General features: G+C 41.1%; 1 protein-coding gene across 1 annotated transcript in view; it reads left to right on the top strand.

Moving 5' to 3' along the window:
- GABRA3 (gamma-aminobutyric acid type A receptor subunit alpha3) overlaps window positions 1–25,469 on the top strand; it is a 244,609-nt gene that overhangs the window by 202,034 nt on the left and 17,106 nt on the right. Inside the window, exons 7-8 of the mRNA XM_059909922.1 lie at window positions 6,642–6,785; window positions 23,203–23,355. Coding sequence (XP_059765905.1) covers window positions 6,642–6,785; window positions 23,203–23,355 — 297 coding nt within the window. The remainder of the gene's footprint in view (window positions 1–6,641; window positions 6,786–23,202; window positions 23,356–25,469) is intronic.

Genomic DNA, 25,469 nt, shown 5'->3' with positions numbered 1-25,469 from the left:
GAAATCAAAAGCTTTACAGACAAGCAAAAGCTAAGAGAATTCAGCACCACCAAAGCAGCTCTACAACAAATGCTAAAGGAACTTCTCTAAGTGGGAAACACAAGAGAAGAAAAGGACCTGCAAAAACAAACCCAAAACAATTTAGAAAATGGTCATAGGAATATACATATAGATAATTACCTTAAACGTGAATGGATTAAATGCTCCAATGAAAAGACAGAGGCTTGCTGAATGGATACAAAAACAAGACCCATATATATGCTGTGTACAAGAGACCCACTTCAGACCTAGGGACACATACAGACTGAAAGTGAGGGGATGGAAAAAGATATTCTATGCAAATGGAAATCAAAAGAAAGCTGGAGTAGCAGTACTCATATCAGATAAAATAGACTTTAAAATAAAGACTATTACAAGAGACAAGGAAGGACACTACATAATGATCAAGAGATTAATCCAAGAAGAAGATATAACAATTATAAATATATATGCACCCAACATAGGAGCACCTCAATATATAAGGCAACTGCTAACAGCTGTAAAAGAGGAAATCAACAGTAACACAATAATAGTGGGGGACTTTAACACCTCACATACACCAATGGACAGATCATCCAAAATGAAAATAAATAAGGAAACAGAAGCTTTAAATGACACAATAGACTAGATAGATTTAATTGATATTTGTAGGACATTCCATCCAAAAACAGCAGATTACACTTTCTTCTCAAGTGCGCACAGAACATTCTCCAGGATACATCACATTTTGGGTCACAAATCAAGCCTTAGTAAATTTAAGAAAATTGAAATCATATCAAGCATCTTTTCTGACCACAACGCTATGAGACTAGAAATGAATTACAGGGAAAAAAACGTAAAAAACACAAACACATGGAAGCTAAACAATACGTTACTAAATAACCTAGAGATCACTGAAGAACTCAAAGAGGAAATCAAAAAATACCTAGAGACAAATGCCAATGAAAACAAGACGATCCAAAAGGGAAGCTTATAGCTATACAAGCCTACCTCAAGAAACAAGAAAAATCTCAAATAAACAATCTAACCTTACACCTAAAGGAACTAGAGAAAGAAGAACAAACAAAACCCAAAGTTAGCAGAGGGAAAGAAATCATAAAGATCAGAGCAAAAATAAATGAAATAGAAACAAAGAAAACAATAGCAAAGACCAATAAAACTAAAAGCTGGTTCTTTGAGAAGGTAAACAACATTGATAAACCATTAGCCAGACTCATCAAGAAAAAGAGGGAGAGGACTCAAATCAATAAAATTAGAAATGAAAAAGGAGAAGTTACAACAGACACTGCAGAAATACAAAGCATCCTAACGGACTACTACAAGTAACTCTATGCCAATAAAATGGACAACCTGGAAGAAATGGACAAATTCTTAGAAAGGCATAACCTTCCAAGACTGAACCAGGAAGAAATAGAAAATATGAACAGACCAATCACATGTAATGATATTGAAACTGTGATTAAAAATCTTCCAACAAACAAAAGTCCAGGACCAGATGGCTTCACAGGTGAATTCTATCAAACATTTAGAGAACAGCTAACACCCATCCTTCTCAAACTCTTCCAAAAATTACAGAGGAAGGAACACTCCCGAACTCATTCTATGAGGCCACCATAACCCTGATACCAATACCAGACAAAGATACTACAAAAAAAGAAAATTACAGACCAATATCACTGATGAATATAGATGCAAAAATCCTCAAAAAAATACTAGCAAACAGAATCCAACAACACATTAAAAGGATCATACACCACGATCAAGTGGGATTTATCCCAGGGATGCAAGCATTCTTCAATATATGCAAATCAATCAATGTGATACACCATATTAACAAACTGAAGAATAAAAACCATATGATCATCTCAATAGATGCAGAAAAAGCTTTTGACAAAATTCAACACCCATTTATGATAAAAACCCTCCAGAAAGTGGGCATAGAGGGAACCTACCTCAACATAATAAAGGCCATATATGACAAACCCACAGCAAACATCATTCTCAATGGTGAAAAACTGAAAGCGTTTCCTCTAAGATCAGGAACAAGACAAGGATGTCCACTCTCCCCACTATTATTCAACATGGTTTTGGAAGTCCTAGCCATGGCAATCAAAGAAGAAAAAGAAATAAAAGGAATCCAAATTGGAAAAGAAGAAGTAAAACTGTCACTGTTTGCAGATGACATGATACTATACATAGAGAATCCTAAAGCTTTTACCAGAAAACTACTAGAGCTAATCAATGAATTTGGTAAAGTAGCAGGATACAAAATTAATGTACAGAAGTCTCTTGCATTCCTATACACTAATGATGAAAAATCTGAAAGAGAAATTAAGGAAACACTCCCATTTACCACTGCAACTAAAAGAATGAAATACCTAGGAATATACTTACCTAGGGAGACAAAAGACCTGTATGCAGAAAACTATAAGACACTGATGAAAGAAATTAAAGATGATACCAACAGATGGAGAGACATACCATGCTCTTGGATTGGAAGAATCAATATTGTGAAAATGACTATACTACCCAAAGCAATCTACAGATTCAATGCAATCCCTATCAAATTGCCAATGGCATTTTTTACAGAACTAAAACAAAAAGTCTTAAAATTTATAGGGAGACAAAAAAGACCCCAAATAGCCAAAGCAGTCTTGAGGGAAAAAAACGGAGCTGGAGGAATCAGACTCCCTGACTTCAGACTGTACTACAAAGCTACAGTAATCAAGACAATATGCTACTGGCACAAAAACAGAAACATAGATCAATGGAACAAGATAGAAAACCCAGAGGTAAAGCCACGCACCTATGGTCAACTAATCTATGACAAAAGAGGCAAGGATATACAATGGAGGAAAGACAATCTTTTCAATAAGTGGTGCTGGGAAAACTGGACAGCTACATGTAAAAGAATGAAATTAGAACACTCCCTAACACCATACACAAAAGTGAACTCAAAATGGATTAGAGACTTTAATGTAAGACCGGACACTGTAAAACTCTTAGAGGAAAACATAGGAAGAACACTCTTTGACATAAATCACAGCAAGATCTTTTTTGATCCACCTCCTAGAGAAATGGAAATAAAAACAAAAATAAACAAATGGGTCCTAATGAAACTTAAAAGTTTTTGCACAGCAAAGGAAACCATAAATAAGACGAAAAGACAACCCTCAGAATGGGAGAAAATATTTGCAAACGAAGCAACTGACAAAGGATTAATCTCCAAAATATATAAACAGCCCATGCAGCTCAATATTAAAGAAACAAACAGCCCAATCCAAAAATGGGCAGAAGACCTAAATAGACATTTCTCCAAAGAAGACATACAGATGGCCAAGAAGCACATGAAAAGTTGCTCAACATCGCTAATTATTAGAGAAATGTAAATCAAAACTACAATGAGGTATCACCTCACACCAGTTAGAATGGGCATCATCAGAAAATCTACAAACAACAAATGCTGGAGAGGGTGTGGAGAAAATGGAACCCTCTTGCACTGTTGGTGGGAATGTAAATTGATACAGCCACTATGGAGGACAGTATGGAGGTTCCTTAAAAAACCAAAAATAGAATTGCCATATGATCCAGGAATCCCACTACTGGGCATATACCCAGAGAAAACCAAAATTCAAAAAGGCACATGCACCGCAATGTTCATTGCAGCACTATTTACAATAGCCAGGTCATGGAAGTAACCTAAATGCCCATCAACAGACGAATGGATAAAGAGGTTGTGGTACATATATACAATGGAATATTACTCAGCCATCAAAAGGAACAAAATTGGGTCATTTGTTGAGATGTGGATGGATCTAGAGACTGTCATACAGAGTGAAGTAAGTCAGAAAGAGAAAAACAAATATCATATATTAACACATGTATGTGGAACCTAGAACTATGGTACAGATGAACCGGTTTGCAGGGCAGAAGTTGAGACACAGATGTAGAGAACAAACATATGGACAGCATGGGGGGAAAGCTGCGTGGGGGTGGGGATGGTGGTGTGATGAATTGGGCGATTGGGATTGACATGTATACACTGATGCATGTAAAATTGATGACTAACAAGAACCTGCTGTATAAAAAAAGTAAAAAAATAATAATAAAAAAATAAAAATAAAAGAAGACACATACGGATAATTATATGTTTTGGAATAGTAGAACCCAAACATGTATATTAAGGATGGAAGGCACCGGGGAAGATGAGAGGACAAGGGCCTTGTGAAATCACATTTTATTAATAGTCTTGTGATAGTCCTCACTTAATAGTCTTAGTATAAGTTTTAGGTAAGTGTGTGAGAAGAGTCCTGAGGAGAGGATATCCCTTTCTTCTTGGTGATAGTAGTTTAAAGATCTCAATTCTAGTTGGGAGCCCTAGATACCCCATAGGCAGCAGAGGATGCTTTGTTTCCAAAACTGACTCACAAAAGACCACAGCCATCCATAGGGGAAAATCTCTAGACAGGAGGTTACAAGTTGGTGGTTTGCAGATGTCATTTATTTGATCTATACAGTGTTAATAACCTTCAAAATTATCCTCCAAGATTTGAAATTTGGGAGATGTCATACAAAATTCCAGATTTGTTTATTATTTTATGAAATCAGAAGATTGGACAACATTGGACTCAAATCCGCACATGGTCACAAACAGCTGGGGCTGAGTAGTGGCCATCCCTTGTATATGGGCACTTTCTGCTCTCTCCCTGAAAACAGGGTCCAATGTCAGTTGCCATTAATCAACTCACTTAGTTGATAGATTTAAGAGCTCCTAGTTGAATTAAGAGGAAAGTGACATAGTTCTTGTACCCACAGCTATAAAAATTTAAAATAAATAAATAAAAGATAGACTGAAAGGACTATTTCAAAAAAGATGGCAAGTTTGCATTTCCTAATAAAAATGAAGAATATTTATACACTGTTTCTATGCATACACAGTATGCTTTTGTTGAAAAATAAAACTTCAGATATCAACATTATGCAATCCATTATAAGAACCATAATTGATATATTAAAAACGATGTACAATGAAAATCTTAATTTTATTAAACAGACTGAAAGTTCAACAGGTTTTATATTTGAATATATACATTAAGTGTTGCTGCTGGGAAAAGCAGTTATGCATTAATTAAGCAATAAACCTTCACAGACATCAAAATATTTTATAGACACAAGATTTATAAAAATGTCTTTAATTGCAGTAGAAATTATACATTGAACCAGAAGTATTTTTGTCAGTGAGTTGAAGAAATGACTGAGACCATATACAGGGCATATTATATTTAAAAGTTAGATTTCTTGTGGCATTTTCTTTTGTCACTTATGAGAGTTATGTGTATTTTCTCACAATTTCAATGAGAATTTTGATGTGAATGAACAACTTTTGGGCATGTCCATTAAAAGCAAATCAGAAAATGGTTTACTTGAATATATTGAAAAAAGCCCTAAAAAATGTAACATAAGCAGATCGCAATTAATACATGTAAGTGTTAATGTCAGACTTTTATGAAATACATATCCAACATTGCAAAGTTTTGTAGGGATACAGAATTTATGTTCGTTCATTGGTAGATTGACTAGCAATTATTTGCTTTGTGGTAAAAGGTTTAAGTAGAGCATATTATGGACATAATAGCTGCCACCATGAGCTGGAGACCTCCCAATGACTTGAACAATAAACAGCTCAAAAATGAATGAAGAGGGTGAGCAGTATGGTTGTCAGCTTCCCTTTATTATGAGACTAGATATCTGAGTTAGGGCAAAGTGCTCACCCCAAATATAAAACCCACTGTGCAAAGAGTTAATCTGTGTCTGGAAAGAAAGCAACTCTATTCTTTTAAGATACTGACTAAAACTAAATAACCTCACTCCTCATTCCCTCACCATTTCCTTACCCACACCCCTGTTAAAATTAATCTGTACTAAATTCTGTACTCGACATTGGAATTCCAAATACAAGACCTGACATTAACACCCTGATGCAGAAGGAATGGTGGCAGGTTTCTGGTTTGCAAAATTAAAGTGGTAATAAATTTCAAAATAAAATTATAATCATTAATTATTGCTTTTTTTAATTTGTAATTTTTCATTTTGAATTTAAAATATCCCCAGTATGATTTTTTACATTATTTCATATGTTCACCCCATAATTAATTAAAGAAAATTTTATTACATTTCTAGCAGTTTATTTTTCCTACAACTAGCCTGATTTGGTCATTTAAGATACCTCTCTAGCTCCTGTGGGCATTTGAATTTGTGACATCTGCATTAGGTAATATTTTAACCATTCCTCCCCTTGCCCCTACTCTCTATCCTCCAAGAGAAGGAAAAGTTTAACAATTTATTGGCAGTCCAGAAGACTGTGAGTCATTGAAGCAAGAGACCACTTTGGGTTTATTTCTGTGTGTTCAGCATAAACTGTTAGTAATTGTTCAACAAGTACTTAATACATGCATGGATAAATGTACTTCAGTTGAAGATATACCACATATCTAAAACTCTTTTGGGATGGAAGTTGTATTTCAATCTCATGCAAGTTTAGTGTCAGAGATAATCATTTTCCTTTCCCCTCACTTCTCCTTCTTGACTTTTTTCTGCCTTAGATGCCTATACAACAGCCGAAGTAGTTTACTCTTGGACTCTTGGGAAGAACAAATCTGTGGAAGTGGCACAGGATGGCTCTCGACTGAATCAATATGACCTGCTGGGCCATGTTGTTGGCACAGAAATAATCCGGTCTAGTACAGGTATTTATTTATTTTATTTAGCAAGCATTTTTGTAACCTGTACCACATACCAGTCACTGTTTTAAGTGCTTATAATAACTTATGTTAACAAAACAGTCTTGTGAGGTAGGTACTATTATCTTAAGGAAACTGAGGCATACAGATGTTTAATAATTTGTTCCATGTCACAGTTATGTAATGTCAGAGCCAAGATCTGAACCCAGGCAGATTGGCTTCCAAGATCATGCTTTTAACCATGATGCCCTGCTGTTTCATCGTGAGTTAGGTCAAGGTCATTAGGGCTGGACTGTGGTAGAAGAGAAAGCAGAGGGAAGTCATGATAGTTGGAGAGCTAAACTTTGATCCTAAAGTTTTCATGAAAATATTTGCTTAACTCCGCCAATACAGAGGTGGCAAGGTAATAACCCCAGGAGAGGCCAGAACACAGCCAGGAGGTCCAGGAATGAGCCATGGAATTATTTTCTTAAGTGAATCACCCATTTCAGAAACAAGTGTGTCTGTCAAACATTGCCAGGTCCTCTCAATGGCTCTTCCTTGGACATTGATAAATGGAACTTAGAGGCTTGTTCTGTAGCCTTAAGTCCTATCTATTTGGAAACTGACCAGTTGTAGGGGCCTGAGGAAGGAGGCACCCTGAATCCCAACTAACTTTAGGGTATTTGACAAAATGGAGTATATCTTAGGGGCCCACATATCTTAAAATATTTTTTGCCATGAAAGAGTGGGAACTTTCAACACTTGTCTCCATGGAAGATCTCTGAATCCACAATTATAAACGAAGTAGGGTACTCTTGTCCTTTTTTTCATTAGCTGGACACTGCTGTTCCCTCTCATAGTGTTACAGTATGTCTGTGGTCTGTTCTCCCTCCATCCTAGGACCAGGGGCGGGAACCTAAAAAAAAGCAGCATTTGAAATGGATTTAAAGGACAACAGGATTTAGAGATTTGGAACTTGGTGTGGGGAAAGGCTATTCTTGAGAATGGCAATACGGAGGTTCAAAAGGCCAGAGGTTTGTGAGAACATGATCTCTTGGAGAAGGTCAGCTGATCTGTGGGGGTGAGGGGAAAGTACCCACCTGGCCAGTTCTGCTCTCCCCAAGTAGGTAGAGGGAGGAGGACCTTTAGTGCCTGCATGTACAAAGTGTATTTTTACTGTCCTACTGTGACCCTTGCATTTTTGAGCGGAAGCCACCTCCTGCTGTGGGGTGCCGCTGCTGCTGCAAACGACCTCCCATCTGAGATCAGACCCTCCCCTCCCTCCCACCCCAGCCTGTGGGCAAAGAGTACCCAGGCTCCTGATGAAGGCTCCATGCATCCCAGCACAGCAAGGCGGACCCCTAGAGACCAAGGGTAACCCAGGAGCCCTGGAGGTCCACTGCGCAGAAGGGAGAGAATTCCTGGGGCTATAGCATCTGTTCACTCTCCTGACTTCCCCATCCCTCCTTGGCACTGCTCACCTGGTATCAACTTTTGAGACCCATCATTAGCCATCCAAGCAGCCCCGTTTCATTTGGTTAAACCACTGTTTGTTTAGTCTTTATCACACGTTCATGATAGAAAAATTAGAAATATCAGAGGAGCAAAAAATGTAAATTAAAATATTCTTTAATTCCACCATCTAGAAAAAAACTTTTTCGAAGAATTTAGTGCATTAACTGATTATTATACATTTTGGTGTGTAACCTTTAAGAAGGTTCTCTTTTCACTTTTAATATAAATATGGTTTTATATAAATGGGACCAAAATATTGATACTGTTTTATAAGCTGTTTTTTGTGTAATTTTATATTGTAAGCATGTTTTCTTGTCACTAAGTGTACAGGATCCAAATAAAATATACACACAAGCTAGTGATATATTTTTATTCAGATATAATTGGCATTAGTTTCAAGTGTACAACATTATGATTCAATATTTGTATGTATTGTGAAATGATCACCACAGGAAGTCTAGTTAACATCCATCACCATACATAGTTATAGAATTTTTTTCTTGTGATGAGAACTTTTAAGATCTACTCTCAACAGCTTTCAAATGTGCAGTATAGTATTCTAACTATAGTCACCATGCTGTACATAACACCCCAAGGACTTATTTACTTTATAACTGGAAGTTTGTACCTTCTGATTCCCTTCACCCATTTCACCTAACACCTACCCTTGGCTTCTGGCAACCACTAATCTATTCTTTGTATCTATGAGCTTGGTTTTTTGTTCGTTTTGTTTTGTTTTTTGGATTCCACATATAAGTGAGATACAATATTTGTCTTGCTCTGTCTGACTTATTTCACTTAGCATAATGTCCCCAGGGTCCATCCATGTTATTGCAAATGGCAAAAATTTTCCTTCTTTTTATGGTTGAATAATATTCCATTGTATCTATATATACCACATCTTCTTTATCCATTCATCCATGGAGAGACACTTTGGTTGTTTCCATGTCTTGGCTCTTGTAAATAATGCTGCAGTGAAGATGGAGGTGTATATATCTTAAGCTAGTGTTCTCATTTTCTTCAGATAAATACCCATAAGTGGAATTGCTGGATGGTATAGTAGTTCCATTTTTAATTTTTAAAAAATATTTATTTATTTATTTATCTATCTATCTATTTATTTATTTATTTGGCTGCACCAGGTCTTAGTTGTGGCATGCAGGATCTTTTAGTTGTGGCACGTGAACTCTTAGTTGTGACACGTGGGATCTAGTTCCCTGACCAGGGATTGAACCCGGGCCCCCTGAATTGGGAGCGTGGAGTCTTAGCCACTGGACCACCAGGAAAGTCCCCCATTTTTAATTTTTTGAGGAAACTCCATACTGTTTTCCATAGTAGTTGCACCAGTATACATTCCCACCAAGAGTACATGAGGGTTTCCATTTCCACACATCCTCACCAACATTTGTTTTTTGTTGTTAGTTCTAAGTAGTTAGTAATAATATTTTAACAATTAGAATGGGCATATATTAATTATTACCTGTTTTAGTTTTACTCTAAATTTAAAAAGAAAATTAAAAGGCCAGCATCTGAGGCCACAGCCAGCCTTCTTGACAATGATAAGTGTTGCTATCAGTGGGAAGCATAGCATTTCATTGTGAAACTCAATAATATCTTCATCTTACTGGATCATAATCCATTTAACCAATTACCTATGATTATTTTCTGTTTTAATGATATAAAGAACACTGCAAAGACCTTCTTTTTCCATATAGCATTTTGTTCCTATGTAATTACCTGCCTAGGATAAAAACAAAATATTGAGATTGCTATTTCAGAAAGTAGACACATTTAAAAAGTTTTCAATACATATTGACAAATTGCCATTCTAAAAGGTGAAACAATTCACACTCTCATTTTCAGTGTATGAGCATGCCAGTTTCCCTTCACTCTTGGCAATGCAGATGTTATGGATTGAATTATGTCTCCCCAAAAGATATGTTGAAATCCTGTCCCCCAGTCCTCAGAATGTGACCTTATTTGAAAATAGGGTTATTGCAGATATTAGATTATAATAGCAAATTAGTTTTGAAAACATGATACAGTGTACATCAGTAAACGAAGCAGGTGTAAGAAGGAATGAGGAAGTTAAATGGGAATATCTGCAGGATATACTGTTGAGTGAAAATAGCAAATACAAAACCACCAAAGACTATAGGATATATATTAGTATAGGAATAGCATTTCTAGAATATACACAAGAAGCTGTTAATTGTAGTTAAAGGAAGGAGAAATGAAATGGTGTGAAGGAGGTAGACTTTTTGCTGTATACTATTTGACACCCTTTGGTTTAGAAACCATATAAATATTACCTCACATAAATGTATATTGTTTTCATGTGACTATAAATTATGGGCATTCCTTTCTGAATTCTGATATGCTCCTCTATGTGGTGTCCAACATACTAATGGGAAGCTGGGCCAGAGGAAAACCCACAATCTGTGGGTGTTCTGTTTTGTATGAGTGGTTTTCTCTCTGAAAGCTGTCAGTCCTCAGCTTGAAGTAGTTCTAAGCAGAGGGCTCCTGCTCTTTGCTCCAGATTCAAACATGTGTTAAATAAATGAACGAAATTTCTCTAAATTGATGGCTAGTTCTTCACACTGTTCCCTACTTCAGCACTGACTCCATTTTCCCTTATTTGCAATATTTACATTAATTTTCTAAGAGGAGCCTGATCTTATTTTTGCATCTTTCCTAGAAATTTGACCATTTGTTAGAAAAACTCTCATTACTGTCACTGTGTATATTATTTGTTTAGACATGGAACATAGGTAAGTGAAGACAAATCAGAAAATAAGAGCAGCGTGGCGGGTGTGTTTTGACCCACCTGCAGATGCCATTCTGTGGGCGGGGGGGCGCCAAAACCCCATGACTGCTTAGCCAGAGCAGCAGTTGACCCCTGAGGTCACCATTTTGGTGCAGTGAGGCAACAGCCACCAAGGGACGTGGCCCTATTACGTGGCTCACTGCCACTGGAAGAGGGCTCTGCTGGAGTTCTGCAGTTGGCTTGAGCTCCACTGTTGGGCGGGGCTTTTGTATCTACTACTCTGTATGCCAGAGCTGCGGGCTGCTCTCAGAGGTTGGGTTCCCTTGCAGTTGAATTTAGACTGCTGACTGTACTTTTGATCAGGCGATGATGCTGGCAGGGGACCTGATACCACCTCCAAGATTCGCACAATGTTGGCTGTAAGTTATGCCATATTCCTTTGTGCTAGCTGACCCCAAATTATCTGGCCCTGCCAATTCCCAGAGCGTTCCCCATGAGGCAAAGCAGAAGTGGGCCTCCAGGGGAATGCCCAGGAAAGCTGGATATCTGCCTTGGGTTCTCATTTCCCCACTGGAGAAACCATAGACTCAGAGGTACCCTCTAGGTGCTGCACTGAGCTGGCCTGGGGGAGGGGAGAAGGTGACAAAGTGATACCACTTCTGTTATCCTTCTAATGTCACTTTTCTTGGTTTTCATGCCCCGGATGGGTGCTGCTTCAGCTTTACTTCTTATATCTGGGATTTTCACAAAGTGTTCTCTTCCGTGGGTAGCTGCTAAACCATATTTTTGTGACAGGGTACTAGAGCCAGGGCTGTCCTATTCCACCATCTTGCTGATCTTAAATCACTCTCTTTGCTTCTTTGGAAGAGAAACAACAAGATAGAAATTGAAGGAAAGAAGGATAGAAAAGGAGAGGCTTAAGAAAATATATTCAGTTATTTAAAACAATGGCTAATTTGATAAGCTTTTGAAAAGTCCACTTGCTTTCCTTTCAGATCTACAGAATATAACTTATATAAAATATATAATAAATATTATTCATAAATATTAAATATTTTACATGATCAGATATAGGATTAATAGACAGGAAGGAATTCAGGGGTGTGAGACTAATATGTGGAAGGGGAGGAAATTCCCCAAGCTAATCAAAGTCCAACTATTGTTAAAAATAAATCTTCAGTGCCTCCTCAGCTGAGAAAAAGAGTGAACAGAAGGACAGGGAAAGAAAGCAGTTGAAATGTACACAGATAGGAGAGAGGGGGAGAAGGAGGAGAGAGGGGGAGGGGGTGGGGAACAAATAAATAAAAGGATTGAAAAAGTGGCAGAGAGAAAAAAAAAGCAACCCCAATGTTATAATGAAGAAATTCTACAATTTTGTATGACAATTCTTTGCTAAATTAAAACTAAGCCTACTTGTATTTTTCATGTTCACATAAACAAGCTAGAATGTGAATACACACACAATATGGATTGTGTGTTGAGCTTTGGCTAACCAGATGGTGCTTCCTAGGCTTAGGTACAAGGGAGTGGGTGAGGTAGGAAAGTGGGAAATTGCCTCATTTGGGAGACATACTGAAACCAAATGAGGGCAGAGAGAGAGAGGTGAAAAATAAGAAGCTCTAACAAGAAAGGTAGTAGAGCAATCAGATTGCATGGACCTTTGGAGACTCTTTGGGGAAATTTGCCTTTTACTCTTTGAGAGATGGGAAACTATTAGGGAGCCTTAAGCAAAAGAAAGACTGAATCTGACTTTTATTATAATAGACTCATTTTGGCTGGTACGCTAAGAATGCATTGAAGGGGACAAGTACAGAGGCAAGGCACGTTAGAAAGCTATTACAGTACTCTAAGTAAGAGATGATGGTAGCTTAGTCCAAAGTGGCAACAGCGGAAGTGGTGAGAAATGCTCAAATTATAAATATATTTTGAAGAACTGTCAACGTATCTGTGTCCGTGTCTGCATTTGTGTATGTACACATGGAAACATGCACGAGGGAGGGAGAGGGAGTGGTCGATGATGTTAAAGATTTTGAAGAATTTTGATTTGTGCTCCTGAGAGCTACCATTTACTGAGATAGGAAAATCTGTTGGAAGGGATAGTTTGGAGGGGGTAGGAAATGGAGACAGTAAGAGCTAAGATTTGGACATGTTAGGTCAAGATACCTATTAGATCCCCAAGTGGTGATATCTAATGGATAATGAAATATATAGGTGTAGAGCATTATAGGGAACCCTAGGTTTGCCATATCAAAGTACCATAAACTGAATGGCTTCAAACAACAGAGATTTATGTCTCCTAGTTCTGGAGGCTAGAAGTCTGAAGCCAAGGTGCTGGCTGGGTTGGTTCCTTCTGGAGGCTCCTTTTATACAGAAGAGGGGAAGGGGGAGGGGTCCACTGTAGTGCTGACCAATGACTGAGTGGGACCACTGACGGTCGCTCATTGACAGTTGCTCGCCTGGGGGAGGGGCCCACTGCAACACTGACCAATGGCTGAGCGGGGCTGCTATAGCTTACGCCTGCCCCACCACTATTACAATTCCCCACTGTCAATGTCCATTCCACAATCTTGTGGGAAAAGGGGTGACGATTTTTCTGGCTACTTCCCACTGAACAGGGGAGATGAGGGGGTGATTGTGAAATGGAATTGATCAGCTTTGGGTCGAGAATATTCCTTAAAAATGTTAGTAAGCAATACAATTCTTTTTATCTACAACTATTTGAACCTGATGAAATTCCTTCTACAAAGAAATTTTAATCTCAATACTTATTCTTTTTGAAGAGCAACCTTAAGTCTTCTAAGGCTTCATAAACCCATTGTTCTCTAGGCCTCTCAGGAGTTGGGTCATTTTCTGATGACAGTGGTGCTGCTTTAACCCGAGTGTGATGAATCCATGGCTTTACTCCAGCTAACTTGACAGATGACTGTGTGGTAAGTAATACCACATGTGGTCCTGTCCACCTTGCGGTCAGCTGGTGCTCAGTCCCTTGTTCCCTCCAGGTTTTAAGGAGGACTCAGTTTCTGGGCCGGAAAGGATGTAACGTTACCTCAGTTGGATAGGCACACCTGCTGACAACAAACTCATGAACAGAGGTTAGTATAGTGCCCAGAGCTTTAACATAATTGGCAACTGCTAGATCTTTCAGAGCATTTATAGATCCTCCCACCCGGGCAGACACCTGGAATGGCCTACCATACAATATTTCAAAGGGGCCTAATTTAAGCCTGCTTCTGGGAGCCACTCTGGTCCATAGCAGGGCAACTGGCAAGGCCTCATCCCAAGTTAAATTAGTCTCTTGACGTATTTTAGCAATGCTCCTTTTTAGTGTATAATTCATTTTCTCGGTTTTTTCCTGTTGATTGTAGTCTCCAGGATGAATGTAGCTTCCAATTCATTTGCAGTGCTTTAGACACTTGTTGGGTTATGCTAGAGACAAAAGCAGACCCATTATCACTTTGAAGGGAGTTAGGCACCAAATCAGGGGATAATATCCTTAAGGAGGACTTTAACCACTTTGGAGGCTTTTTCTGTCCTGGTGGGATATGCCTCCACCCATCCTGAAAAAGTGTCCATAAATACTAGCAGGTACCTGAAATTTCCTGTGGCTCGAGGCATTTGAGTAAAGTCTATTTGCCAGTCCTCGGTGGGGTAGGTTCCTCTGTGCTGAGTCCCCATCTGGGGAAGTCTGACAGCAGTTTTTGTGTTATTTTTAGCATAAATCATGCAATTTTGAGTGACTTGCTGGATGGCCCTTTGTAGGTTAGGCCCCATTATATATCTTTGAATCTGTTGTAAGGTGGCATCTCTCCCGCAATGGGTACTATTATGAATGTGCTGCAGCACAGTGTCCAAGAGGGCCTCAGGAATCAAAACAATTCCTTGTACTTTACATTTCTAGCCAAGTGAGGTGTGATCAAGAGTGAATCCCCATTCTTTGGCTCTCTGCTTCTCCTTTTCTGAATACACTGGCTGGTATTTTGACAAGTCGATCTGTGGGAGAAGTGACCATATCATGGATTGTTAACCCTATTCCTTTGCTGCTTTCTTTGCAGCTTGGTCAGCTAACTGACTGCCCTTTATTATATGAGTCTCACCATTCTGGTGGCCTGGGCAGTGCATTACAGCCACTTGTGAGGGCTTATGGACTGCTTCTAATAGTGACAGGATTTCAGAAGCATGTTTTATGTCTTTATTGTTTGAAGTGAGAAGCCCCCTTTCTTTCCAGATCGCCCCGTGAACATGCACCACAGAGAATGCATAGTGAGAGTCTGTGTATATATTTACTTGCTTCCCTTTAGCGAGGAGCAGGGCTCTTGTCAGAGCAATGATTTCTGCCTTCCGAGCTGAGCTCCCTGGTGGCAGGGCTTTTGCTTCAACAATCCTTTCAAGGGTTGCCATCACATACCTAGTGCATCACCTACCTTGGTCCATGAAGCTGCTTCCATCGGTGAACAATTCCATATCTGGCTCAGCCAAGGTCTGCTAGAATACACTAGCTTGATGACGTGTAGGCAGTCGAGCTCTGGGGATTGTGCAACATCAATCGGGAGCAATGTGGCTGGATTTAGGGCTGAAGTGACCTGAAGTCTTATGTTGGGATTGTCCAGGAGAATGGCTTGGACTTTCCCATTCTTCCAGAAGTCAGCCAATAGCCCCCTTTCTGCTCCAGTAAAGAAAGGACATGGTGAGGGACATACACAGTGGTGGGTTGCCCCAGGGTAAACTTCTCAGCTTCCTGAAATATGTCACAAGTAGCTGCTACAGCTCTAAGGCAGAGGAGTCATCCCTTAACAGTCTGTTCTAGTCTGTCTTGAGAAGCAGGCAACAAGTTGAGGGCTATTCCCCGGAGTTTGAATTAACACCCCAAGGTTTATGCCTTATCTCTCATGGACATACAGTTTGAAAGGTTTCTTTAAGTCTGGTTGTCCCAAAACCAGGGCTGAGACTGACTTTGTTTTTATTGTTTCAAAGGCTGTTTGACATTCTGTAGTCCAAGTAAGGGGCTCAAAATCATGTCCCTTTAAAGCCTCACAGAGGGGCTTTACTATGAGCCCATAGTTCGGGATCCAAACCTGACAGAACCCTGCCATTCCCAGAAACACCCTCAGTTGTCTGCAAGTTTTGAGTGTTCCCAAGCCTGCAATTTCCCGTTTTCTATTAGTCAAAAGACCCCACTGTCCTTGGGAAAGGACAAAGCCCAGATACGTGACTTGTTGCTTACATATTTGGGCTTTTTTTCTGGGAGACCTTATATCCACAATTGGCCAAATAGTTTAGGGTTCTAATGGTATTTTGTAGACACTTATCATATGTAGGGCCTGCTATAAACAAATTGTGCACATATTGGAGTAAAAGTCCTTCATCCAATATTAAGTTTCTAAGGTCCCTAGCCAACATTTCCCCAAACAAGGTAGGGGAGTTCTTAAATCCTTGAGACAGGACTGTCCAATAATACTGTTAGACTACCTGTGTTTCTGGGTCCTGCCATTCAAAAGCAAACAGTTGCTGTGATTCTTCTGCAATAGGAATGCAGAAAAAAGCATCCTTCAAGTCCAAAACTGAGAACCAGCTGTATTCTCCCAGAATAGTTGTAAGCAGAGTGTATGGATTAGGTACCACAGGGTGCAAATCTTGGACTATATCATTAATAGCCCTCAAGTCTTGGACAAAGCAATACTCTGCTGAGTTTGGCTTTTTGACCAGGAAAATAAGGCTGTTATATGGGGACCTGCAAGGTTTATTCAGTCCTATTTTCAAAAACTTTTCGAGAATTGGCTGAATTCCCTTTTGGGCCTCTTGCCTCAGAGGGTATTGTTTTAGATTATGTGTCCCAGCATCCCTTTTCAGTGGGATTTGTATTGGCCATGCATTTTGGGCCTTCCCTGTGGTGCCATCAGTCCACACTTCTGGCCTCACCTTTTCATAGACCTCAGGGGGAAAGAGCTCTGTCTCCTTTTCTGGGGCATCCATAAGTGCCATCTGTAGGCTTATAACATACTGCGGTGGGACCCTGATGTCAAGCTGTCCTGGCGAAAAGTTAAGTTACTAGAGCATTTAATTTACAAAGGAGATCTCAGCCCAGAAGAGTGATTGGACATACTGGCATATATAAGAAACTGTGTTTCAGGGTGAGGTCCCCTAATTGGCATTCTAGAGGTTGTAAGAAAACGATTTTGTACTTCTCCAGAAACTCCTGTGACCAGGATGGATTGAGATGTTTTCTGTGCCACCTTGATGTTTACCACAGAGTATGTTGCACCTGTATCTATCAGAAAGTCAATCAACTTGGCCCCCACTGTCAAAGTTACCTGGGGCTCCTGTGGGGAAATTGGAATTGGACGCCTCAAGTCCAAGGGAACCCCGGGCCTCTTCATTCATTATCAGAGTGCTCCTCCCTTTCTACCATATGAGAGGCTCCTATCTTTCTTTTATTGTTTTCCTTCTTATTCTTCAGCCTAGGGCAATCTTTTTTCCAATGCCCTTCCTCCTTGCAGTAAGCTCATTGTTCTCTCCCCAGTGGTGACTTACCTCTCTCTGGGTTAGTAGCCTTCCGGAAATCCAATGCTGCTGCCAGCAAAGTGGCATTCTGTCTTGCATCCTCTTGCTTCTGTCGTTGTGCCCTGTTGTTGAACACGTTAAAAGCAACATCTACCAATTGAGAAGGGTTCATTCCAAGTGCACCATCAAACTTGTAATTTTCTTCTTATACCTGGGGCACTTTGCCCAGTGAATGTCACATTTACCATTCTCATATTTCGGGGGGCCTCAGGGTCTGCATCAGTGTAGCACCTACAAGCTTGATAAATTCTTTCTAGAAATTCTGATGGATCCTCATTTGGTTTTTAGTGTATCTCCTGAATTTTGTCTAAGCTCTTTTGCCTAGGTACTCCCTTTCTAAGACTCACTAAGACACATCTCCTATAATATTCTAGAAGTGGCATGCCCCCATTATTAGGATCCCAGTCAGGCTCAGCAATAGGAACTGCCAGATTTGCTTCTGGAGCTTCATCTGGATCTGGTGGATGGAGCTGGTGTGATTCCTCTCTAGCCTTGTCAACAACCATCCTTCTTTCATCCCCAGTAAGCATCATATTCATAGGAGTGTGAATGTCTGCCCAAGAGGGATGGTGAATGGCAAAGATAGAAGTGAGAAGTTCAGTCATATGGAGGGGGTCCTCTTGGTATGTAGGGTTATGGTTTTTCCAATTAAACAAATCTGAAGTTGAGAATGGCTTGTGCATCCATAGAAACACAGTTGGTTGGCCATCTGCGTTAAGGCTTCCTATGGGATACTGGCACAAGGGAAATTGCCTTGCTCCGAAAGTAGCTCCCAGTCCAAATTGGGTGCCCTGTTGGGTCTTAGATGGTGACACCAAACCAGGCCCCTGTGCCCCGAGGGTTAACATAGAAACTTCTAATTGATCCCCATAAGTAGGGGAAACAGGGGGCCGTGAATATGTTGGTGGCATGGGGGCTGTCGGAACAACTGCTGTTGCAGTCTGGTAGGCCAGTGGAGGAGCCAGGTTGGCCAGAGGGGGTTTTAAGTTTTGAAATAACATGTCCTCACTCTCACTTTCTCCCTCTCCCTTTTGTAGAACAGGTTTTCCCTTAGTTTTCCTTTCAGACAGCTGTACCATAAGGTGGCAGCTATCTGACTTCTTTTCCTCCTGATGCAATAGCATAAATGCTTCTACATATGGAATCTCATCATTTTTACATGCTCTTTCACAAAGCAATTGTAATTGCAAGATTGTATAATAATTAAGTGAGCCATTCAAGGGCCATCGCTCTCCTGATCCTAACGTATATTGGGACCACACACTATTACAATAGAATATCATCTCTTCCTTAGTCATAGGCCCATAGCTATATTTTGCCCATTTATTTAAGATACACCCCAAAGGGCTTTCCTTAGGGACAGATGGAGTTTTTCCCATATTTATAAGTTCAAGAACAACAAAACACAAAAAGCACAGGCAAATTCCAATACCAAAGGCACAAACAGATTCCATCATGAATGAATGCAAAACAAAAGTGAATGAATGCAAAACAAAAGCAAATGAACACAAAACAAAAGCAAATGAATCAGCTCACAAATCAGGTAGAGTCCAACAGCGATTCCCCTCTCCAACAGGGTACCCCAATCAAATGAACAAATTGGCTTGTCCCTTAGAGCAAAAGCCCAAATTGAGAGGGGAAAATGTTCCCGGTTGTACCCACCAGAGTGACTTACCCTACTATATGGAGCCCATCGGCTCCCAAATGTTGGTTCCTTGCTCCAACTGCCAAGCGCTGGGGCAGCCAGTGCCACTTCAGGGAATTTTGAAGGGAAGGTCCTCAGGACAAGTGGACCCAGCAGCTGCTAGGGCCTTACCTGAAAATTCCCCAACCTGGGCTGGCTGGCCACAAGCAGCAAGGCTCCTGGCTAGCTTTGCCAAAAATTTGTTACCAAGCCCAATCTCATTCTGCTTGCCACACGACAGGCCAATAAATCAGGAGATCAGTTGTTGGAGCAAGGAATAACAACCAATGGTTGAGCAGGACCACTAACAGTAGTTTGTTGACAGTTGATTGCTAACGGTTGCTTGCTTGGGGGAGGGGCCTACTGTGACACCAACCAATGGCTGAGCGGGGCTGCTATAGCTCGTACCTGCCCCGCCCCTATTACAGTCTCTGCCTCTGTCATCACACATCTCCTTGTGTCTCTCTCTTCTTTTGAAAAGAGAGCATCAGTCATAGTGTATTAAGTCCCATCCTACTCCAGTATGACCTCATCCTAACTAGTTATATCTGCAACAAGCCTCTTTCTAAAGAAGGTCACATTTTGAGGTATTCAGGGTTACGAATTCACCATATCTTTCCAGGAGACATAGTTCAACCCATAACAAGCAGGAAGCCCAGGCAGAAAATATACATTGGGGCAATATCAAAGTTGAAGATATTATTTAAAGATACAGGCCTGGATAAGAATGCCGGGGGAGTGAGACAGAAAAGAGTACTGAGTCATGACAATCTCAAATGTTGAGAATTTAAAGGAACTAGCAAAGGAGATTGGACAGGTCATGATGTAGGAGGGAAACCAGAAGAGCAACATGGCCTAGAAGTTTGGTGAAGAGATTCATTCCAGGAGAATGGAGTGCTCAATGTGTAAAATGCTGCTGACAAATCCAGCATAATTTGATAATTATAATAAACTGATAATTAACTATTGGATTACAGAGTTGATGGGAGGGTATAAAGTTAATACTTCAAAAACACTCAAAGTTGTTTGGTATATAGTAAGAGCTTAACACGTGTTCACTCTTATTTTGAAGAGGGGTGATGTAGGCCAGCCCATATTCTGCTATGTGAACTTTAGGTTTTAACCCAATAAATCCATTCAAACAGCAGAGTGTAGTGGTTAGAAAGTATAAGCTGTGGAGCCAACCCATCTGGAATTGAATTCAGGCTCTACTACTTACTAGCTGGGTAATCTTCTGCAAATTGCTCAGTCTCTCTTTGCCTCAGTTTATTGACCCATAAATGAGTATAACAATAGTACCAACCTCATAGGGTTGTTGTGAAGATTAAATACTTTAAGAATGTTACATAGCAAATGCTATAGAAGAGATTATTTTTCATTATTATTTACATGAGGACATTAATATATTTGAATGAACTCGTGTCAAAATTGCTCTGAGCAAGCTGTGTTGGTACACTGTTAAGCATATATTTTTGTAATAGGGACAGTGCAGGCACACTAATGGTCCCATTCCACCAACAGTCAGTGTCACAGTGGTCCCCACAGTGGCAGTTTCCCTGGGTCATTGTCCTCAGGACCGGCCTCATTTATGCGCTCTCCCCCTTTGCCCCAGCAGTTGCCGCCCAAGGCCTGGAGGAGCAGTGTGCTGCAGCAGCCTCAGGCACACACATACATTGCAGCTTGTCGCCTTGGGTGAGTCTGAGTCTGGGGTGTTTCAGGTCTCCAGGCAGGCACACTGACAGGTAGACCAGCAGACCGGTGGAGATGGCAATATTGTGACTGTGAATTTGGGAGAACCTCTGCTGGCGTGAAATGCCAGTTGAAGGTGCTACGGCTGGAACATTGTGACCTTGTAATAGGGGTGGTTGCTCATCGCATCTGATGTGCAAGGCCCCAGCACAGGTGTTGTGGGGGCGCCTCTGGCAGCAAGGGGAGGCCAGGAAGCTGGGGTGTTTGCCCTCCCCAAGGTCAGGGAGGACAGGAAATGGCCCCGGAGGAAATAATGCAGCTGCCTGGCCTGCCTGCTCCTACCAAGCCCTCCCCGAGGTGGGGCAGTGGAAGCCTGGACAGACGGGCCGGCCGGAGCTACCGCACTAGGATACAGGATTTGACACGCTCCCTAAATGGTCCCTCCACGCCAGTACAGGGGACATTTGGTGCCCGGGCCTGGGGCCCAAGATGCCAGCCTCTGCCCACCCACATGCCAGGCATCTGCTACTGGATGGTGTGAACCCCTCAGCTCGGCTGCTGTCCACGCCCCTGCAGTGCCCTCCTAGGATGTAACAAGGGCAGGGCAGGTGCGCAGTGGTTAGCATGAGACCCTTGCCACGGGGGTCAGAGGGCCCACTCATCCAACAGTCAGCTCGCAGGGGTCCTCGAGTCAGAGAGTGTGGTGAGAATGTGGATGGCGGCCTTCTCCCCAGGCCCTCCAGGCTTTCTGGCCTCGGGGCGGTGGGTCAGCTGGGGGGCCTGGCAGGTAAGCTGGGGGGCCTGGGGACAGGCTGAGGGCTGTGTCCCACAGAGCCCCAGAGCCCCCTCTACCGCTGCCCACTGGCCAGGCTCAGGCCTTGAAGCAGCAGTGAACCTCTCCCCCATCCCCACCTCAGCAACGTAATAGTGGTGGCAGTCTCCATTCGTTGCAGTCCATGGAAGCGTCGGATTCTCTCCAGTTTCAATAAAAGCCTGAGGGCCAGCTGGGTCCTGGGCGCCTGGCTCTGTCGGTGATGATGGCTGGGTGGGGTTTGGGGACCTGGCCCTGAGGGCAGCACCAGCTGAGATCTGCCTTTTCAGCTGGGCCTGGGCACTGGTGGGAGGACCCAGACTTGGTGCTGGATGAACATTCCCAGACAGGGTGACCGGCCTGCACAGTACACCCTCCTCTTAGCTAGGACCTGACCTCAGAGCCTTGGAACCTTGAACAAGTAAATTGAGCGGTAATGGCATTGCTTTACTTATGGGATTTGTTAAAAGCTGCAAGGAGGCATGGAGACTGAAATAAATGCCTCCCCTTCCTTTTCTTGTCAGAACAGAGAATAACATTTATTTTGGTGGAGGTTTACAGGAACATCATGACCTGACCATGACCTGACCTCAAGAACAAAGGATCTGACACCAAGAAGTTTGCAACAACTAACCACATCCCTCCCTCACCTTTCCTATAAAAGGGCTTTGTGGAAAGCTTTTGGGGAGTTCGGGGTTTTTAAGGTGTGAGCCACCCATCTCCTTGCATGGCCCTGCAATAATCCTTTCTCTGCTCCAGACTCTGATGTGTTTCAGTATTGTTTGGCCTCACTATGCATTGGGCACACGGACTTGCGTTTGGTAACATTTTGGTAACATGACCATCTCACCCATGGCCCTGCAGTAATCCTTTCTCTGCTCCAAACTCCAATGTTTTCGTATTGTTTGGCCTCACTGTGCATTGGGCACACAGACTTGCATTCGGTAACAACGTGACCTAGGTGGACAGCTACAAGAACAAAGGATCCAACACTAAGAAGTTTGTAACAACTAACCATGCCCCTCCCTCACCTGGCCTTTAAAAGAGCTTTGCTGAAAGCCTTTGGGGAGTTTGCGGTTTTTTAAGGCATGAGCTACCCATCTCCTTGCATGGCCCTGCAATAATCCTTTCTCTGCTCCAGACTCCGATGTGTTTCAGTATTGTTTGACCTCACTGTGCATTGGGCACACGGACTTGCGTTTGGTAACATTTTCACCAAAAAAAACCCCAAAAAAAACAAAAAAACCCACCTCTGTACTACTTCATGATTATTAAAGAGATCTGGTTATGTGGACCTGAGAGGTGCTGCAATGTCTTCTTTTGAGTATAAGGTTAAGGAGCTTTGTGAACTGAATTGGGGCCCACCTTGATCCAACAATGTTTATTTGGCTGCATAATGTCTAATTTTACTCTCCAGGAGAATATGTCGTCATGACAACCCACTTCCATCTCAAGCGAAAAATTGGCTACTTTGTGATCCAGACCTACTTGCCATGTATCATGACTGTCATTCTGTCACAAGTGTCTTTCTGGCTCAACAGAGAGTCTGTCCCTGCCCGCACGGTCTTTGGTGAGTGTTGTTTTATGGAGAATGGGGTAGGGGCAGGGGTGAGGAAGGTGGAAGAACCATTACTGGAGTGAATGTGAGGAACACCTGAGCCCAGCATTAGTAACTAAGTCACTGGATCTTGGTGTTTCTAGCAACTGAATTCTTAAAAGGCAGTGGAAATAAGAGTGTTGGAGTATTAAGATTTACTGAAATGCTTCCTGTCTCAGTCAGGTTTGCTTCAGGAGCTGGAGAGGGATGGAGCCGTCAGTGAAAAGGAGAGGCAATTAGTGGGCAGAGCTGGAGAAAGTGAAGGGTGGGAAACTAAGCTGACAACAGAGAAGTAGATTGGGGCTTTCTTATGACCCATTTTTTTATAGGACCATCTGACTTTGCTGCTTCTCCTCTAGCCTTTTTGAAAGTATGAATTATCTGACATTCAGTAAGAGCTACACAGAGTTTGAAGGTTTTTACAATAGTACCTACAATTAGAGAAATTTTCTTCAATATGAATTTACTGTTGTCTAGGAAGAGATTTGCATGTCATTAGCACTTTTCCCTAGGAGACTTAAAGCACATAAAACATTTTCTGCCTGTTTTTCCCACTGTAAGATTTTTTTTTAGGAGATAAACATTAATTAACTCTTTTAATCTACTAAACTGTCTCCATATACTTGGATACACTGAGTACTCACAAAGAAGACTTTTCTACCGATATTTCCTACTGATATCCTGAAGCTTTACTGTGTAGTTAGAGAGTAAATGATGTTGTTTCAGAAAGAAGAAGCATTTTAGGTCAGGTAGAAGAGGAGACAGTAGTGGAGGAAGAGAAATAATAACCTGTAAAGTAAGAAAAAAGAAAAAAAAATTAGAAGGGTGTGATATCATGGAAGTCAAGAGAGGTGAGTGTTTCAAGAAGAAGGGAATAATCCTCTGGGGTGAATTCTGTGTGTTTAGGTAAAATGCAGATAAAAACTGTTGGGTATCATGATATGCTTGGTTGCTAGTGATTTGAAAAGAACAGTTCTAGTGGAGTTGGGGGAGCAGAATCTATATAGGAGTAGATTAAAGATGCCCAATTTTTGGAAATATTACAAACTAGATACCTGAAAAATCTTCCTCTACAAAATCCTAAAAAAAGCAGATAAAATATAGAAAGCACTCTTTTTTAATATCTGAACTCATAAGAAATGAAAGAAAATACTCAGTGGCCCAAATGGAAGAAGGAAGTGAAAACTGGAATGTTAATCACATGAGCTTATACTGTTGTAGCAGGAAAATGGATGGATGGATGGACTACTAGTCTTGGTAGGTAAGAATTTGAGTTTTAAGGTTACACAAGAAAGACTTTTAGCCTGAGTGAAATTAAGGGTTAGAACTAGGACTGTGGTAGGCTTAATAATGGCCCCCAATGATACCCATGTCCTAATCTCTGGAACTTGTGAATGTTAGCTTATATGGCAAGAAGGACTTTACAGATTTGAACTAAGTTAAGGATTTTGAGATGGGGAGATTATCTTGCATTATCTCAAGCAACTTTAGTTGAGTGGGACAGACATTCATTATCAAAGAAGCATATTAGACTTTTAGAAGTGCTCAAAGGAAGTGAGGAGGGCAGTCACAAAAAGACTTTGTAGAAGAGTCTTGAAAGAGAAGCACTGGGTGGCAGGCCTGGATCTCTTTTAAAATGCCAAACCTCTTTGTCCATCCATGAAGTGCACCAAATGCTTGATTGAGGGTCCTACCAGCTCTGACTAGCTAAGAGCTCTTCACAAGATGACAGTTTTAATTAAGCCTTAGAGACTAGAGTTCTAAACATCTCTACTGAGATATGGCACATAAATACTTGTGTTGCAATATAGTTCCCTCCATCCATGCTTTGGCACTGCTATGAATGTGCCAGTGTGGACAATTGCATTTGCTGATAACCATAAATGAGATAACTTGTTTCTTCTGTGAATCACTTCTTGCTCAGTGTGATCAGAATGTTACTGAGCCTTAGGTCCATTCTCAGAATTTACCAGGCTACAAATTCAGATACTTTGTTATGAGGTGCTAGCTGTATGGCTAATTCCTGACAGGGCTTGAAATGTGTTTTTTCTAACTCTCTGCCTAGTTTGTGCAAAGGTGCTCCTTTA

This window comes from Balaenoptera ricei, chromosome X, assembly GCF_028023285.1.
Source record: "Balaenoptera ricei isolate mBalRic1 chromosome X, mBalRic1.hap2, whole genome shotgun sequence".
NCBI classification, from domain to species: domain Eukaryota; kingdom Metazoa; phylum Chordata; class Mammalia; order Artiodactyla; family Balaenopteridae; genus Balaenoptera; species Balaenoptera ricei.
This window is presented reverse-complemented; position numbering and strand designations above follow the sequence as displayed.